At 58.9% G+C, this 18,899-nt stretch overlaps 1 protein-coding gene across 1 annotated transcript; it reads right to left on the reverse strand.

Annotated features, from left to right (window-relative positions):
- Positions 1–4,581: 4,581 nt before the first annotated feature.
- Positions 4,582–18,534, reverse strand: ABCG4 (ATP binding cassette subfamily G member 4). Its single transcript, XM_064470953.1, has 18 exons — positions 18,313–18,534; positions 17,849–18,016; positions 17,476–17,679; positions 14,159–17,349; positions 12,270–12,507; positions 9,697–9,814; positions 9,483–9,615; positions 9,175–9,225; positions 8,844–8,989; positions 8,423–8,546; positions 8,061–8,175; positions 7,635–7,774; positions 7,212–7,310; positions 6,849–7,017; positions 6,185–6,285; positions 5,831–5,989; positions 5,542–5,660; positions 4,582–5,430 (listed from the first exon to the last, which is right to left on the reverse strand). The coding sequence occupies exons 4-18, from the start codon at positions 14,699–14,701 to the stop codon at positions 5,205–5,207; spliced, it is 2,481 nt and encodes an 826-aa protein (XP_064327023.1). The 5' UTR covers positions 14,702–17,349; positions 17,476–17,679; positions 17,849–18,016; positions 18,313–18,534; the 3' UTR covers positions 4,582–5,204.
- Positions 18,535–18,899: the final 365 nt, after the last annotated feature.

Here is an 18,899-nt window from a genome sequence, read left to right on the forward strand (position 1 = left end):
AACGCCGGAGGCCCCACTCACACCCCAAAGGCTTGCACAGAGCCCACATGTCCCTACGCGCCTTTGCACGCACTTGGCACCCGTGCCCAGCAATGTGTGCAGCTACCTCCCCACGTGCTGCCCCCCAGCACCCGCCTCCACACCCCAATGCAGGGACGTTTGTTGGTGTACCCAGGCACACACATCTCCCCTTGCATGCATGCATGCCCTCTGGCCACTCAGAGAGGGGAGGCATTCAGGCATTACACTATAAATATAAGTTTTATTGATGTGTGAAATCCAACAAGTACAGCTGGCATCTCAGAAAGACTGAAATAAGCTGCAACACCTCCACCTGCTCAACAGCTCCTGGGGCCCTCTGGACACTGCTGACCACCAGCAGCAAGCTGCAACCTGGGCACACTGTCCCTGCGGGGCATTTACCTGCATGTGCGGCACAGCCTGGAAAAGCATCAGGGCCCTGCCAGCCACCATGTGCTTCTCCCAGAGCCCAGGGGCTCACCTCCACCCTCCTAGTTCCTGCCAGGCTGCAGCTGTGGGCAGCAGTGCCCTGACCCCACATTGCAGCCTCCCCCAGCAAGGCACAAGGGCACAGGCAAATGCCACCCACACAGAGCTACCACAGAAGAGCTGCAGCCGTGCGAGCAGAGGCCCTTGGCCTTTGTGCTGTTATCTGCATCTTATTTTGGCAAATGGTCCCTGGAAAAAAAGCAGCTCACCTCCAGTCATGTGGGAGCATGGGTTTCAACCTCTCTGCACAGACCACCCCTGCCCTGCATCACATGTGCAGCCCACTGCACATGTGGACAAGGTGAAGGCTAGAAAACCACAGGGTCCAGCATGGCAAGGATGCACAAAGATATCCCAGGCAGCCACAGGCTGCCTGTGGCACCAGGAGCTTCTGTGGCAGAGGGACAGGACAAATGGTGTCCACACACAGTGGGAATGAAACACTGTTTTATTGCCTAATTTGAGAGAGGGGTGAAACCCTGGGACAAGCCCCATCCCCTCCCTGCGCTGGCCCTGTCTCCCCTCCAGCAAACCCTAGCACGAGCTGGGTGATGATGTATTTGCTTTTCTTGTGTACGTGACAAAGGTGGCCTGCAGATGGGTGGAGGTGAAAGGCCATACCCCTGTGTGCCTGCCTGCATTCACAGCACGCATGGGGGAAAGGCAGTACCTGATACAACCGTGCCTGTGGGCTGAAGGAGCCAGGCTAAGGGGCTGAAGCAGTTTTAGATGGGTTGAGGTTCAACCGGTGTTCCCAGGGAGCTGGAGCCACAGCCCAAACCACAAACTCATCCATTCAAAGTGCATTACAAGGGAAGGCAGGGGGGAGGATGGGAGAAGAAGTGGGGGGGAGAAGCCTGCTCTCCTCCATCACACTCCTCATGATTATCCAGACGCATTCCCTGGTGGGATTCCTGCAGCCAGAAGCACCCACAGCCCTGCTCCCCTGCTCTGATAAAGTGCATCCTCACTGCTGTGTGCCAGCCCAACACATGGGTGCTCCCCACCCACTCAGGACAAGGCAAGACCCAGCCTAGGCACCCCTGGCCCCACACCACAAAAGGACCAGTGTTATTGCCAAGGGGTCCTGCCATAGCCTGGCTCAATGCCTACCTTGCCCTGAAGTGACTGTCCCAGAGAGATGCCCACTAGCCAGTGGGCTGGAGCAGCCCAGCCTTGCTCCATTAAGGGACCCCCAGAGCCGGGCAGCTGCACCCCAACCCTCTGCCGTGCCAGGGCAGAGACAACCCCTTTCACCCTGCTGCTGCGGGGCAGGGGGACAGCTGAGCCGTGGAGGCACAATAAACCCCAAGTGCTCATCCCAGCCACACGAGCCTGCAGGGCTCAGCGTAAACGTGCTCAGTCCCTTCTGTGCCTTCCACCATATCTGGGATTGTCCTCGCTGAGAGGGAGAGGAATGGATTGCCCATTCTGGCATCTTGGCTCAGTTCACTCCTTGGGCACTGTTTGCCCTTAGGCACCACCTACGATGTTTTTGCCTGAGGCAGGGTCTGCCAGACCCAGGCTCCCTGTGCCACGAGGTGCCCAGATCCCTCATTCCTCACAGTCCCTTCATACCAACACACTCACTTGTGGGCTCCGCTGGGAGTGCTGGTGCCCTTCTCCAGGGAGCCTCAGGCCTCCTGCTGCCCTGGCCCTGGGGATGAAGGGCACCTGCCCCACAACCCTACTCCCCAGCACCCTTGCCCAGCTCAGGGACACAGGCATCCTCTGTCTCCAGAGCTTGCCCCAGCCCTCCGCCATGCAGTGGCCTCATACCTGGTCAGCTGGGATTCTGCAACCCATGCACTCTCCAGCACAGGAGGCCCAGGCTGTGCTGAACTGTCCTGGAGATCCTGGGCAGTCACCCCGTCCCAGACAGGCTGGTTTGAGCAGCCACCTGTTGAGCTACCTGCCCCAGCAGTCTCCCTCCAGCCATGCCAAGCTCAGGCAGCCTGTCCCATGGGGTTTCTCTGCAAGCAGCAGAGGCTGGCCAGCAGAGGCTTCTGTTGCAGCATCCCTGTGTGTGCAAACATGGGCAGTGGCATCCATAGGCACCTGCTAGTAGCCCCTGCTGCTCCGCCCATGGGCCATCGCTAGTCCATCTCATCCTGGTCATTCTGGGAGTGGTGGTGGCGCTGGCTGTGATGGCACAGGGGTGTCTCAGGAGGTACCACGTGCTGGGTGCAGACAGCAGCAGGACACAGCGCTGGGGACAGCAGTGCCTCTGGTGTGCAGGAAGCAGGACCCACCCATGAGAGTCCCTGCTGCCAGGGAGCAGGCAGGAGCTGTGCAAAGCTGCACCACTGGCACTTCTTGCCGACTTGGTATTCTTCCAGGGGAAAACCCTCAGCCCAGCAGTGCACACCCTGTGCTGGGCAAGGCTTAACTAGCCACAGCCCAGGGGCAGGGCAGATGAGGGCCACTGGTCCCATCAGCCACACAGACAGTGAGGTGAAGGGTGACAGCCTGCTCCACCATCCCCCTGGCTCCCTACCCATCCATCCACCTGGTGACAGAGCAGATGTGGGGACTGTTCCCCATTCAACTGTGCCCCCGCAGCTGCAGTTGGCAGCATTGTGCCCAGGAGACTGCAGCCCCACAAGATGGTACGGCTCCATTGCAGAGCATGGCACAGGGCTGTCAGTGAAGGAGGATCCAGGAGCAGGGTGAAATTTTGTAAGGGACAGCAGTAAGACAAGAGCCCCTGCGGAAAACCCCAATGCTCAGCATGGAAAGGGCATCAGGGCATGTCCTGCTTCCACGCCCTCTGTGCAGGAGAGCCCCATAGCTACAAGCTCCTTGCAGTGATACTGTCCAGGCAGGAGAAACTTGACCTTACTAAGTGCCCAGCATCAGTGCTGCCACACATCTGCCATACACCTGCAGGACAGCCAGACCCTGCTGTGTGGAGCAGTCCCAACATGAGCCAGTAAAAGCAAAGAGTTGTTTCAAGGATTTTGCTGAAACCTGGAATTTTCCCCTGCAATCCCCTGCTGCTCAGTGTGCCGGCAGCAGCATCTCACAGACGGCACTTGAACCAGGGCCCAGCAAGCCAGGATGGGGCAAAGCTGCCTTCTCCATGTCCATGCTCACTAAAAAGCAGTAGGTTCCCATGCGCATGGGTGACCCATGCGCAGCCCTGTGACGCCAGTGCCAGCGCACCCACAGAGACAGGCCTGTGCTCTGTAGCTAAGCAGCATGCTGTGCTCCCAGCACAGCAGCATGTGCAGATACCCCACCAGCTCTGGTCTCAAGTCTCTTCCTTTGGAGACTCAGCAAGGTGCTGAAATACCTTCCCCTTCCCCTCTGCAAGGGGTGTGGAGAGGCAGGTGACTTTGGAGGAGCCACCAGAGACAATTGCCAAAAGGGACCTTTTCCTGACACCAGTCACAAACCACAAAGTCCTTTCAATGTTGGGGTCACCCAATGCAAATAAACCACTCCAACATCTCACCTGTTTTCCAGTACTGGCCCTGGTGGGACCCACTTGTGCAGTGTTACCCTGGGAAGTCTGCACAGTGATGAAGCTGGGTATCCTTGGGGCTTGCATCCCCTCCTTGCAGGGTCAGTGCTGAGCGAGGCTTATCCTCCCTGCTCTGCTGAGGCAGCCACAGTTGTGCTGGGGGAAGAGGAGTGCAGAGCGAGATGGTGCAAGGGAAGGGCTCAGGGCCAGTTCTGCAGTAGAGGCTCCAGTGATGGCATAGCTGAGCCCAGCATTGCTTTTCAGCCACCTGGCACTGTCAGGGTGTGGGAACCTGAATCCTCCCCACTCCATGTGGCACCTGAAGGGACTGGTCACTTCTCTCCCTGTTAGTCGATTTTATCCTCTTGGCTCGGACTCCAAAGACAACAGGGACTGAATATGAGACTCCCTAAGGTCTGAGAATACTGTCCCATACCCACAGACCCTGCCACATCCCCAGGTTTGAAGATCCCATCTCTGAGGATGGTATCTGAGCAGAAGTCTGAGACAGACCCCCAAGTCTTTCTCTGCCTGCTGTCTCCCTTTCACCTGCATGCAGACTGGGAAGCGATGGGGTTTATAAAAAAAGAAAGAAAAACAAAAAGGAAAAAAAAACCCCGGGGGATTTACGCAGAAATAAAAAGGGGATGCAGCAATTTCTGTGGCTATGGTGACAGGAAACACTAAAGCCTTGTGTAACTTGGCGCACTGCATCTCTGGGCTCTTCTTAGCACGGACACGCATGCTGGCCAGAGCGAGCAATGGGGCTACGTGCTGCGCTACCAATCCACGCTCTGCAGGTGTCTCTTCCTGGCTTCAGCCCCAGGATCAGGCAGCTCCAGGGCACTGCTCCCCTCCTGGCTGGAGCAGCTGGTTCCTTTCAGCCTTGCTCGGCAGACAGCTGCCTCCGCGGGACTGCCCCCAGTGTCCCAATGTGTTTGGCAGAGAAGGGCAGTGCTGGGCAGGGGTGACAAGAGGGGATCCAAGCTCCATGGGGTTCGGCAGTCCTGGGGGAGAGGGTGACACATGCCAGGGCTGTACAAAACTTTTGCAATGAAGAGTGTGTGGAAAGGTTAAAACAGTTCCGAGATGTCTCAAAACCCTTCTCGGCTGAGCCAGGCCTGGCTGGCACCTACCGATGCCTCTGCTGCAGTCCAGGACCTGCTAGGAGCACTGCGTCCACCTGCAGAACTGTCTCTCACAGCAGGCCGGGCCCGGGAACAACATTTTATCTCTCTGACTTGACTTTGTACCTGAGGACCAGGTAAGCCAGGAGCCGCAGGATGATGAAGAAGATGCCCAGGATGAGGAAGTCCAGGTAGAGCTTGGCCTCCTCCACATCCAGCTCCTGTAGGATCTTGATGGGTTTTTGGAAAGGGCAGAATTCCTCGAGGCACTCCAGGTCCTCACGCTCCATGGCATAGATGGTGAGAATGACACCCTCGAAGCCGTACCTAGGGCAGAGCGCACAATGACAGTCACTGCATGCCCCAGGCAGTCCCATTCTCTGCCCAACCCATGGGAGCTCAGGGCAGGGAACTTCTGGCCAGAGCGTGGGGTCCCACCTGACATAGGAGACGTAGGAACTCCACTGCAGGTAGGTGGGTATGGTCTTGAAGCTGACGAAAAAGCCCGAGAAGAGCAGTACAGGGATGGCAGTGACAGGTCCCACAAAGGTGGCCACCTAGGGAGCAGAGGACACCGGGTGTCATGTCCCTGTCCCCAGGCACACCACCTGTGGCACTCACACACCTGTCTATGGGCAACACTTCCCTCCACCTGTCCTTGTTGTGGCACTCCCTGCAACTCACCCCCCATCTCCACATAACAGGCAAAGTCAGGCCCCCATCTGACCTGTAGGGAAGTGGAAGCAGCTCCGATGAGAAGTCCAAGGGACTGGGCAACCAGGGCCGTGGCAGTGGCCAGGGCAGAGAAGAGAAGGAAGCGCGTGGCTTCAGGTGGCTGGCCTGTCATCCAGTACACAATGCTGCAGTATGCAATGGGGCAGATCACCTGAAGAGGGGCAAGCAAAAAGACTGCTCTGCTGGACCCATGGCCATCCTCACCCCACAGACCCTCCCAGGGGGATGGAGGGCTGTAGGGACACCTCAAAGGCCAGCTTGGGGTATTGGGGTAGCCAGGCAATTGGCTGTGCCAAGGATGGCACATCAGCATCAGGGCCATGCTTTAGCCCAGCTGAAAACTCACCTGGAAGGGCACATCTGCCATGGTTTTTGCCAGATAATAGGCTTTCAGGCTGTACCAGTAGTTCAAGTGCTCTCGCAGGAATACAGACATCTCCTGGGGGACTGCATGGGAACAAGGAGTTAGAAGCCAGCAGCACCCTGGCCTGGGCTGCTCCAGCCCCTAGTCCCACTTGCCCCAGTACAGGCAGATCTGATACTGCCCTGGCACAGAATACCACACAGCCTCCTGCCTGCACTACGAGCGGGTGCTCAAATCTTCACTAAGGAAAAAAGTCAGTGACCGACGTGGGAACTTTCTGCATGGAAAAGTCAGCTTGGCTGGGGGTTTTTAGGCAAACGTTTTGTGGAAGTGAAAGAGAGGTGAAGCAGCTGAAAATGCAGCTTTACAGACATTTTCTCAGCAAAAAAAAATTTCCCGCATTCTGCTTTCAGCCAACAAGTACGTTATAGCCAAACATTAAATAAAGGGCAAAGCTGCAATACACCCAACCAGAAGTTTTTCCCGTCTTCGTTTGAATTTTTTTCCTCTCCTGTATTATTTCCCCCGTTTTGTCCAATACATCTGGCTCCATCACCCAACAGACACACTCCCACACAGCTGGAGTATCCCCCTCTGCCCCAAGGGTTGGCAGCAGCAAATGGGTGTTGGGGGAGGAGCTCCTTACAGGTGAGGATGGTGGGCATCAGTGCAGCAAACATGAGGAAGAGCATGGAGAAGAAGAGAAAGCCAGTGTTGTTGAAGACTTTGCCTGCATCGTTCCCAATGTGCAGGTAGAGCAGCCCAATCAGCACTCCGATGCAAATGTGGGACATGAACCGCAGGTGGGTCAGCACCTGCGGGCAGAGAGGGTACAGGGGCTCAGCAAGGCAGAGACACATCCCATGAGCATCCCAGGAGAACAGAGGACAGCCTGCCTGCTCCTCAAGAGTAAGCCCCACTCCAGCCTCCATTCAGCTCCCGTTTCTCTACCCTCAGTGACTGACAGGCCCCATCCTCTCAGCCCTGGCTGAGCCTCCCTTGCCCTCACCGTGTCCCTTAGGATGCAGATAAAGGTTCTCTTGAAGAGGATGCAGAACTGGGTTGAAGTGCTGGTGGCAAACGTGTGGCTCTCGATGTGGTCGACATCCTGCAAGACCATGGACAAGTTGTGGACGTGGGTCAAGTTCACATCACGAGCTCCCTTCTAGGATGGCACCCAAACATTCCCAGGGTGTCCCTTGTGAGCACCCCTGGTGAGAAGAGGCACTGCCAGCTGCAAGCACTGAGCTGTTGCTCAGGACAAGCAGAGGCTTGCTGGACAACTCCATGCTTCCCACTGTGTCCAAGCAGCTCTAGTCATCACAGGATACCCATGCACTGTGGGGCAGAGGGGACTGAGGTGTCCCTGGGTGGGCACCCTGCTACCTGCCACTCCCCATCACTGCGGGAGGCTCCTCTCCTTCCCACTCACCGTCACACAGTGTGCTGGGCATGATGGATCTGCCTTGTCGGGGCTGCTCTTCTTCTCAGCCATGGTGCACATGCCATTCTGGACGGCACGGAACAGGACGGGGTTGAGGTCTCCATACTCTCCTGAGGCCACCTCGATAACTGTGGAGGAAGACAAGACCCCTGAGGACCGCTGAGCCACCCCTTGCCATCACGTTGCTTGGCCTGCCCAGACCATAACCCCATGGGGCAGGGAGGTGGGAGCCGAGCACAACCCCTACCACACAGCAGCACTGTCCAGTCAGCACCTAACAGGAAGGGCATGGGCAGCCCTGCTCCCTGGAGAATGCAGGGGAATGCTGGGCAGCCCTTAGGGCTTGGGCACTGGGTTTAGACCTTGCCACCCTCTGCTCCCCACCACAGCCCCAGCTGGGGCAAGGGCACTCACTGAAGTCAGCAGGGTTGTGGTATGTGGGGCAGTGGAGGCCAAGACCCTTCAGGTAAGGGATGAGGTTGGTCACGATGCCTTTGAAGATGCACTGACCCTGGCTCAGGATGTACAGCTGCAAGAAAAAGCCAGGATATGGCAGGTACAGAGCAGCCAGGGGCACTGTCACCTGTTTCTACCCACCTCCCTGTCCTAGGGTGACACAGGGCACCCTTGCCAGACCCCAGCCATCGGGGCTGTGTGCCACACAAGCCCCTGGTCAAATGCCTGCAGCCCATCCCTCCCATGGTCTCTCTCCTGGGTCTTGGGGCCAGAAGGACCCAGCATCCCTGAAGAATCTTGTACCCTAGCCCAGCCCAAACCTTGTCAAACATCTCAAAGAGCTTGGCGCTGGGCTGGTGGATGGTGCAGATGATGGTGCGTCCACCCTGAGCCAGAGACCGCATCAAGGAAACCACCTGGAAGCAGGAGGCACTGTCCAGACCGCTGTGGCCATGCAGGACGGGGTGATGAAGAAAGACAGCAGAGAGAGAAGGGGAGAGTTGAGAGAGGGAGAAGTACATTCTAAAGATGCCCCCAGTTGCTTCCCCTTGTGGGCATCCTCCCTCCCAGGTCGATGGAGAAAAGCATCCCTTTGCAGCCCCAGCCCTGCCATGTCCCAGCCCTCACAGGGTCTCGCAGCCCTGCTGTGCTCCAGAGGGTGCCAACCACCCTGGTGTCCCGCGGCAGGGGAAGCCCACCTGGGCAGGCAGCACCAGGGAGCCCTGGCCCCTGCAGCCTCACCTCGTGGGCTCGTCGAAGAACATGACTGGAGGGTTGTTCACCAGCTCCAGGGCGATCGCCAGGCGCTTGCGTTGGCCCCCCGAGAGCGAGATGGTGCGGGTGTAGGAGCACTCCAGCAGCCCCAGGGCCGTCAGAATCTCGTTCACCTGTGAGACAGCCTCATTCACCATAGGCTCCCGTGGACCCTCACCCCATCCCTGCCACTTCCCTTCAGACCTCCATTGCTGGGAGCTCCTTGGCATCCCCTGGTCCCCTCAGGGCCCTCCCTTCCCTACTGTCCCCATCCTGGGGAGAGGTGAGGGGGCCTGGGCCCATCTCCCTCTGCACTTACCAGCTCCTTCTTCACCTCCTGCTTTTCACTCAGCTTCAGGTTAGCAGAGACCTGCAGGGAGAGGATGGGCAGGGAGACACAACTATGAGATGTAGGGAATAGAATCAGCTGCACCATGGCCCCGTCCCTGCCCAGCCAAGGGCTGGGAACAGTGCTCAGGATGAAGGGAGCAAGAACAACAGAATGTCGTTCCTATGTCCCAGAGCCCTTGGAAATGCCTGATGTCACTGTGGGCTCACTGCCCAAGGACACAGTCCACAGGATGCCCCACAAAGCCCAGCAGGTTGCCTGGCTCCTGCACCACTCACCATCATAGCCTCCAGCACAGTGAGGTGTGGCAGGAGCATGTCGTCCTGCATGATGTAGCAGGACATCTTGCGGAAGGTACGGAGGTCCCGTGGCCGGCCATTCACCAGGATCTGGCCCTTCATGCCAGTCTCCCTACAGGAAAGAGGCATGGGGATGTAGCACAGGACCCCCAGCCCTGTACCCCTAGACCTGCTGGCTTCCCCTCAGCCTCACCTGTAACCAGCCAGGATGTTCATGAGTGTGGACTTCCCAGCACCCGAGGGTCCCATGATCCCAATGAGCTCCCGCTGGCAGAACTTCCCTGACAGGCATTTGAGGAGAGTCTTGTACCCTGGAGAGAGAGCAGCGTGGGTTTGGCTTTCAAGAGCAGCAGTGCTACAGGGACCACGATGCCACCCCAGCACCCGGGGGACCTCAAGACCTCAGTGTATTGTGCCTGGGGCTGCATGTGCCTGGAGACTGTCTCCATCAGCATCACCAGGGCTATAGCCAGAGTAGCTGTCATTTCCAGCATGATCCCTGATCCTGGTCCTTGGCTGGTCCCACTAATTTCCAGCACTGAAGAGGCACATGTCCTGGATCACAGCAAAGACCATGGAAATCCCTGGGTCAGGGCACGCAGCTGTTGAAGATGATTACCAGGCTGTGACAGTGATCCTATGTACATTGTCAGATCTCAGTCTCTAGGGCTGGTGGAGAGGGGTAGCATGGGACAGGCAGAGTCCCCAAGCCTGCTGGGTGCCTGGCTGTTGCCTTCATTGGCATTCATGCTGTGATACCTGGCAGCAGCCACTGCTAATAAGACCTGGAATTATCTCTGCTTTAAACACAGCTGATTAGCATTTTCTGGCAGAAGGAACATGATGTGTTGGGAGGAAGGAACAGGCACAGCCTCAAGCTCTTAGGAGCTGCTCCCGAAACACAGCCCTGGCAGGAGAGCAATGGTATATAGGGTGCTAGGACGATGCCGAACCGTGGATCAGGTCTGAGCATCTCCCTGCTGGAAATATGCCCCCCATGCTTCCTGTGGTGGCAGCTAGTGTTGGGTGAGGGCAATGTGTCCATTCCCTGCCTACAGGCTGGGGAAAGCCTTAGGGACAGACCAGCTCACAGTCCTAGTACCACACTAGGGGGGGCAGCCCCTCTGGCTTGTCCGTCCCCAGGAGCACCACAAGCTCCTGGTTCCTCCTCTGCACCCCGAGACTCAGGCATCCTGCATCCAGGAGCGGGCCCCGCTGGCAGAGGGGAAGCAAGGCCCGGGAGGGGAGGGCAGGGGGCTGTGCATGACAGCAGAACAAGCATGCCCGGCAGACCCCCCCCGGCACATCCCGGCACCACGCACACAGCTCCAGCACCGCGCATGCTGCTCACGTCGGCGTCACTGCAGCTTGCGCAGCGGTTACTTGCGTTCATTGACTGCCAGTAACCTCCTGCTTCAGCAGAGTGGGGTGGCCCGGCCAGATCCCGGGGGCTGTGGCTGGCAGCTCCCTGCCAGCTCCTCTATCTGCACCTGGCCTGAGGGAGAGAGGAGTCCCTCCCACTGCCGCTCTGGGATCCCAGCGCCCCTCGGCATGCTCCTTTCTGGTCCCCTTCCCTCCCTGCAGGGCACTGTCCCACTGGCAAGCAGCTGGTCCCCAGGATTCCTGGGTGCTACAGCACACTCTGCCCTGGGGAACCCATGGTTGTACCATGGCTCCTCCTGGGATGTGTCCTCAGCATCCCAGACAAACAGGCAGACCTCATCCTGGGAGATATCGGGGCTGGTCCCACTGTCTTTCAGTGCCTCAGTTTCCCTAGCTGCAGAGCCTGGTAAGACACAGGGTCAGAGGCCTCATCCAGCGCTCCTGGCTGGCGGGGCACCCCACTGAGAAGCCCTGCACCTTTGGCCTGCTCACCCCAGGCCCCTGCACATCCCTGCCTGCCTTCAGCTTCTACAGATCAGCTCCCCCTCTATCTCATGGGGCTGCCTGATTGGCATCCCATTAACTGAGAGAGCTAATTAAAGCAGACTACCACCCACCAGCCGCCATCTGCCTCCCCTTTTCCCTCCCTGAGCTCTCGGCCAGAGTCACACACAGGAAAGGGTACTGTGGCTGCAGCTGCACAGGAAGCTGCTGGAGGAGGAATCCCCTGCAAATCACACATATTCTTCTTGCCAGGCTCTGAGCTGGGGCACCCCTTGGGGTCTCCTGCTGTTGGCACATCACACACAGCCTTCATACCCCAAATAACAGTGCCGGGAAAACTAATCCACCCTGGCTGCCCTGAACCAGGAAATCTGCCCCACCTGCCCCATGCAACCCTGGCCAAAGGCTTCCCTGGGATGCGATCTGCTTTGCTCCAGCATTGCATGGCAGAGGTGTGCAGCAACTGCTGTCAGACATGAGCCTGCCCTCCACTCAGAGGTGCTCAGCAAGGACTACCAGCCTCATGTCTGCAAACAGCACCTCATGCTCCGACAGACTATGGGGCCAGCCAGCCCGACCGCCCAGCCAGCCCCCACTACCGCAGGGGACAGCAGGGTGAGCAGCTCTAGCATGTCCCGCTGTGGCTCCCTGCGTGCAGCCCCACTGCCACACGCTGAGACAAGCTCCTGCCAGCAGGCAGAGAGCACAGTCCTTGCAGAGGCTGGGGCTGCCTGGAGCAGGAACTGGCAGAAAAGTGATGAATCCAGCACAGAGGGAGCTGCTGAGGCCCTGGGTAAGATCAAGGCATACAGAATGGGAGAGGGGTGCAATAGCCCAGCAGGTCCCCTCCCCTGCCCTTCCCCAGCTGTCAGCTCCTACCTCTCTTCCTCCACCAGGAGCCTTCACGCACAGAGTAGGAGAGGTCAATGAACTCAATGTTGACAGCTGAGCGCTTCGGGAGGTGAGAAAACCTCTGGGCCTCTGTGATGTGATTCTCCACCTTCTTCAAGTGGGTGGTGAGGAGCGGGGCGTCTGGGGGACCAGCGTGGCACACTGTGTCCTCCAGGGCAATGGAGACACACGTGGGATCCATACCCTTCTCCGCCATCCTGCTGCTCTGTAGGAAACGTACAGGGATTGACTCATCATGGGCCCCTCTCTCAGGACCAGGGACTGCAGAGGCCAGGGACCACGAGGGCCAGGGACCAGCCCACAGCAAGTCCTCTCACACCCCTTCCTGCTGGCTTCAGGCCTCACTGCACACCTCTACCCTGTGATATACTGCCCAGCTCTGGTCTGGCACCCACAGCTGGATGGAAGGATGGACCTGGCCAGGGCAGCCAAGCCAGCACCAAGGGGTTCACGGCATGGAGCAGCTGATCAGCTCCAGTGTCAATAATTTATGCACCTTCTGCAGTTGGGTCCAGCTCTGGCAGCACAGCTGGGAGGCTGTTCAGCTCTCCCAGCCCCAGTGCTACTGGGCTCCCTACCCTGCTCCTGTTCACGATGGTGGGTACAGAATAGGAAGTGGGAGAGCTGATGTTCTTCCCTCAATGGGGGACACGCAGCTGTACTTGGATGTCCCTAAGGGGTCACCAGGAATTACCCTGGCCTGGGCCTGGCTTGGGGGACACAGGTATGGGGTGCCAAGCAAGGAGACTGTTCTAGCCAGTTCCTCAGACAAAGCATGCCATGCCTCACCCAGGCTCCTGGGGCAGAGCAGTCCTGGCTAGATTAGACCCTCAGCTGGTGCCCGGGATCCCCATGAGCTTGCTGGGACAGACTTAATAGAAGAGGGAGGGGGCACCACTAGTGCCAGACTTTCTCTGCCTCCCTTGGCTCATTTCACCTTCCTGGCTCTTACCAGCACAGCCTCAGAGACCAGGCCAGTACTTAACCAGGGCCATCGCATGATGCTAATACACACACCTGCCCAAACACTCTCCTGCTGGGCACTGTCTTCTACCTGCAGTCCTCCTCACAGCCGGCTGCAGCACGGCCAAGCTCCCCGCATCCCCACTTGGCTTGAGGACTCTGCGGTGCTGGGGGGGGGATGTTGAGCCAAGCAGGGTGGGGAGCACACTAACCCCAGGTCCCACTGCAGCACCGCAGACTGGGAGGGGGCTGGGGATCCCCACGGCACCAGCAGAAGGAGCCTGAGCTGTGCCAGAGCAGGCTGGGCCCAACACCCATCTTGCCTCCAAGGCTAGAGCCCTAATGGTTTGCTAACCTACATTTTGCTGAGGCGCAGGCAGCTCCCCACTACAGCTGCAATGCACATACACAATCCCTTGAAAGGGGAAGCAGGCTTTGCAAGGAGCTTCGCTGAGATCTTCCCAGCCCTCTCCCTGTTGCAGGCAGATCCGTTTCAGGGCTGGAAAAAAGCCAGCCCCAGACCTGGGGAAGAAAAGGTGGGGAGCAAGGGCTGCAGGAACCCGACGCTCAGGTCCCCCTCTGAGCAGCCGCAGGGTCTGGGATGCGGTTGGCAGCCCCAGGGTGCGGGCCAGCGGGAACAGGGGGCTCGGGGGGGCCCCGGGCACAAAGCGCCCTCGGGCTCACCTTGCCTCCTTCGGCTGGGCGTTACAAGGAACGCTAAATCTCGCAAGCCGCTCTCCGCGGCTTAGCCCGTCCCCGAGACGAGGGGTGGGGAAGGCAGCTTTGCCAAGGATGTTCTTCCTTCATCCAGGCTTCCCGCCGCCCCCCTCCATCCTCGGCCGCCCCGGGCAGGGGAGGGGGCTCCCCCGGGGAAGGGGGGCCCGCAGGCTCACCTGGCAGGCTGCGAGTGCGGCAGCTCCTCTCCCCGCCGCTCTGCGCCCAGCCGTGTCTCCGCCGCAGCGCCCTCCGCCTCTCCCTCCTCCTCCTCCTCCGCAGACAAAGGGGCGATGCCCGCAGCGGGGGCTGAGGGACGGCGCCGGGCGCCCCGGCCGGGCAGGGGGCTGCTCCGCGGCAGCCGGCCGGTTCTCAGCGCCGGGACCCGGGCTAGGCGCTGCCCCCGCGGATCCCCAGCTGGGGTCTGCTCCCCATTTCTCCGCAGGCTGGGATGGGATGGGATGGGCTGGGCGGCAGGCAGGGCGGGACGGGGGGCTTTCCGCCCCCAGCCCAGCAGTGGCTAGCAGCCCTCCCGGCCCAGCTGCCCGGCGGTGCCCCTCTCCGCCGGCTTTGTCCCTGCTGCTGCCGCTGCCTGTCGGGGCGGCAGGATGGGCTGCCCAGGCAGGCAGCACTGCCAGGCAGCGAAAAATCCTCTTAAAGGGGCCGGCGCTATTTCCTCTCCCCCGCGAGCCAGAAGGTCCTGAGCATCCCCGGCCCACCATCGTGGTGTTTGCCAGCACTGACTCGGCAGCCTCCCAGAACCCTTCCCCACTGCCTGCTGCTGATCACGTATGGGGCAGTGACCACCTCAGCCCAAAACCCAGTGGGCCCAACAGCCCCTAAGTCCACTCCCGCCTGGGATGCGCCTGGCTCCCACTCAGCCCTGTGCTGACCTGGGACAGGGGCCACGCTACCCTACAGCCACCACAGTGCAGGCACATGCTGGGTGAAACTCTGGCTGCAATGCAGAGGACTACCTAGGGAGCCCACACCAAGCATCAAGAGCCAGGGCTGGTGGCGTTAGAGCTGGCCACAAAGGACCCTGATGGGATGGTGCCCCCCTGCAAGAGCTTTTCCCCCAGCACACACTCCCTCCATAGCTCATCATGGGGGACCTGCCATCCCTCTGCAGCACCATGCCTGGCTCCATCCTCACTGTTACTCACACCTCTCACCCACCACAGCACATAAACATGAAAGACATATGGAAATGAGTGGCACTAACAAGAGTATTAATTAAAAAACCATCTGTTGAGCCAAGGAAAGCTTTCCCCTCCCACAGCCTTGGGCTGGGACAGAGCTTAGGGCAGTGAATTGACTCTTTAGCAGACTAGGATACAGCCAGAGGAGAGACTATAGGGTAGGGCAGCCCACAGACTGAGCAGGGCAAGGGCACAGGGAGATAGTCGTGGAGCCAAGATCCATATGGAAGTCTTAAGTCATCTCCTCATGGAGCAAAAGGCACGCTGGACCCATCCAGTTTGCATTCAGCACACTGACTCCCATCCCCAGGACACTAACCATTAGCATGTCTCAGCCCAGACCCCCTCTGCGTAGCACAAAAGAGCCCCGCTTCCCTGCAGGTGGGCACAAGCAGGGTCTGGGAGTGAACCCCCTTGATACTAAAGCCCCTTCCTTCTTGACTGCTCCAGGGTGAGTTGCGAGCTCCTGAGACATAGCTGGTAGCCATGCAGCAACCAGCAGCTGCTGCAGCATCCTGCTGTGGAGTCATTTCAAGGTGGAAGGCCAGCAAGGATGGGAGCCAAGTGCCCAGAAAGGCTTGGTGTTCAGTGCCATGGGCACATTCAGCATCCATCTGATCCCCAGCTAGGACATTTCTACAGTGGCCTTGACCATAGCTGTGTCCCTATGGTGGCTTCCATGTCCAAGACAGTATCAGTGGCAAAGGCAGCCTGTCCTGGCTCTGTCATGTATACCCAGGGCTTCAGGGACAGAGCAGAGAGCAGAATCTCTTTGCATGACTGGAAAACCTCTGTGATTTCCTGTAAGCATATTTTTAATTGCCCGCGGTAGTGCTGCTGGTCCTCCAGCTCCCCTGGCAAACCTATCACACGTGCTCCAGCCCACCTTCTCCTTCCCTGGGGGAATAAAAATTCCCTGCTTCAGAGGGAGCCAGGGAAGTCCCCAGGGAGCACAAGGCTGTTCCCATCTGGAGCTGGGTACCAGCGTCAGCATGAATGCAACCCACTGAGCATTGCCCCAGTGAGAAGTGAAGGGCCAGTGGGGAGGATAAAGAGTTTAGGGAAGGGACCCTGGTCAGAAACTCACTCCTGAGAAGAGAGGTGGCATAGCATAGGGTTACAGTAGTGCCCATGATGGCCACGTTAATAGCAGCCATGCAGGTCCCATGGTAGGCAGTGAGAGGCCACAGCCACAGCTCCCTTCTCAAGTGCCTGGAAGCAATCATTGTGGGCTCACACCCCAGGTCTCTTTCTCCAGCTACAGGACAAAAGAGGGCCCCTGCTGTACTTGGGACAACCCTCTTTTTTCTTCTTACCCATCTTGGCTGCAGGGCATTGGCTGCCATGTCTCTGTGGCCCCAAGCTCCTGGGAGAGAAGTGCCTGGGGAAAAGGGCTCTCAGGGCAAGATGGTAGACCTGAAAGGAGCATGACCTGCAGCCAGGGTGCAGACCAGGCCATGGGAAAGACTTTGCACCTGGGAGCTGAGACCTTCCCCCACACAACTAGCTGTCCTGGCCCCAGCTCTCCCAGAGAGGCAGTAGGGCAGTTTGTCCCACTATGACACTTGATTCCTCAGCAATAAGTGGTGCAGCCCTGGTCAGGCTGCTCTGCCCTGCAAGCTCTGTCCATGGCAGGGCCATAGCAGGCATGTCCCACACTCCAGCTCTGCCTGACAGCTGCAGTAAACACAGAGGGCAGATCTACCAGGACAGGGCCTGTCCCATGTGCAGGAAATATCTAGCAGGGGGAAATCACACCCTGCAGCACAGATGGGATAGATACTTCTGCAACAGACACAGGTATACATGCTACCTCCCCCATAAAAAGGGATATGAGTCTTCTCTAGGAAGCAGCCGGGCAAACGGAGGCCAAGACACCAACATCTCCAAGCCCAGCTGCAGGAAACACATGCAGCTCCCAGTGCCTGCTCCTCACAGAGCGTCCCCTGCCACTGGAGAGTCACAGGATGGGGCCAGGCAGGAAGGCAGCCCTGCAAGAGTCCAGAACGTCTCCTCTCAGATGATAGGCTTGGGACGGATGGAGCTTGTGGAAGGAGCTCAGCAATGGAGACGCATGGCAAAAAGAAGCAGACACCCAGGGTGCAAGCTTCCCTCAGCATGGGGCCAGTGACCATAGCCCTGGACAGCCCAGTTCTACCCAGAAGAAGCTGTAAGAAGAGAAAGAGCAGCAGATTTTGAGCTGTTTGGCAGCTCCCAGCTCTCAGTGCCAACCTTTCCCACAAAACAGTTAGGCAGGCCCTTACCAAAGGTGGGCAGCCTCCACTAGAACTCACCACATGGGACGTGGCAGTTGCACTCACAGACATCACAGCGTAGGAACCAGCGGGCCCAGCCTGAGTGCTTGGTGACACAGGCTGAGATCTTAATGCAGCCATGGTTGAGGAAGGCTCCCAGGTGGGCTTGGCTGCTGCAAGACGAGGAGCACCTCCCAGTAATATCCCGCTCACTGATCTCGATCCGACCTCGCAGGCAGATCCCTGTAAGAACAGGGCCAGAGCACATCATAGGGTGCCCACCAACTTTACAGCCCTGCTGCAGCAGGCTGGGGGAACAGAGAGATCAGACATATGCCTGCCTCCCTCCCACCTGCTCACCATGCAAGCACAGTGCCCCCTCGGGCTCAGCATGACACCCAGCAGTACTCACGGAGGCAGGTGGGCTTGGGGGTCCAGTGACCGTTGGACTGGCAGGCGCTGGCTGGGTCCCCCAGCAGCAGGAATCCAGGCCGGCAGCTGTATCGCACCACTGAGCCAACCCACCAGTCATTGCCATACACCACTGAGTTGAAGTCCGCTTCAGGTCGCCCACAGTTCACTGGGGACAGGGATGTTCCCGCAGGCAGCACAGGGCTAGCACCCTGGGCAGCCTGCTCGGCAGAAAGGCAGCCCAATGGGATGCACCCAGACAAGGCTGTGGGTCCTGGGTGAGGACCAGGGTGCTGGGCGGGCTCTGCAGATAACCAGGCTACATCCCCTTGTGGCCAGAGGACTGGGCTGCTGGAGAGACTCCATGCATGTGCGCATGGCACAAGACTTGCCCTCCCCAGCCTGGCTGTGCCAAGCCCTGCAGCCACCCCTAGGACCCCCACAGTCTTTCCCCTCTGGCTATACCTCGACAGAAGGACTTGTAGCCTAGCCAGCAGCAGCTGCCATTTCCACACTGGCTCCTCTTCAGCTCCTTGTGCTTCCCCTTGCAGCCCCCCAAGCAGATGGGTGCTGTGCCAGACCAGTAAGTATCCAGGTATCCTGGTGCTACAGGGAGCAAGCCAGAGAGAGGCTGGGCTGGGGCAGGTGGCTGAGGACCACCCTTCCCACCAGCTGCCCAGGCCTCAGAGACCCGCAGGGAGATGGAACAAGCCCAGCAAAGGTTTGTCTCAGCCCACCCCACAAGCACTGCTGTGGTGAGGAGTGCATCCATTTGCAGCCCCAAGCTCTTCCGCAGGCCAGCTCCCCCTTCCCCTGTGCCAAGCCTCAGCACAGGGACACAACAAAGGTCTTGCTCCCTGCCAGGGAAGACTGGTCCAGCCAGGTGCCAGCAGCTCTGGGGCACCCTGTAAACCCCTCTTCCCCCAGACACCCTGTTACCTTCTGGGTCCTCGCAGGAGACCAGCGTGGCCAGCACAGCAAGGAAGAGGAGGCCCAGTCCCATAGTGCGCACTGTGCCCTCCCTCCCTTGCCCCTCAAATCAAATGCCCCCT

This window comes from Phalacrocorax carbo, chromosome 21 (assembly GCF_963921805.1).
Source record: "Phalacrocorax carbo chromosome 21, bPhaCar2.1, whole genome shotgun sequence".
In the NCBI taxonomy this organism is placed as follows: domain Eukaryota; kingdom Metazoa; phylum Chordata; class Aves; order Suliformes; family Phalacrocoracidae; genus Phalacrocorax; species Phalacrocorax carbo.

Excerpts from the sequence above, each read along its gene's own strand:
- ABCG4 (XM_064470953.1), bottom strand. The coding sequence starts at position 14,701 with ATGGTGGGCCGGGGATGCTCAGGACCTTCTGGCTCGCGGGGGAGAGGA. Across the intron at positions 9,616-9,696 it reads AACATCCTGGCTGGTTACAG|GGAGACTGGCATGAAGGGCC; the intron begins GTGAGGCTGAGG and ends TCTTTCCTGTAG. Across the intron at positions 5,661-5,830 it reads CTGCTTCCACTTCCCTACAG|GTGGCCACCTTTGTGGGACC; the intron begins GTCAGATGGGGG and ends TCTGCTCCCTAG.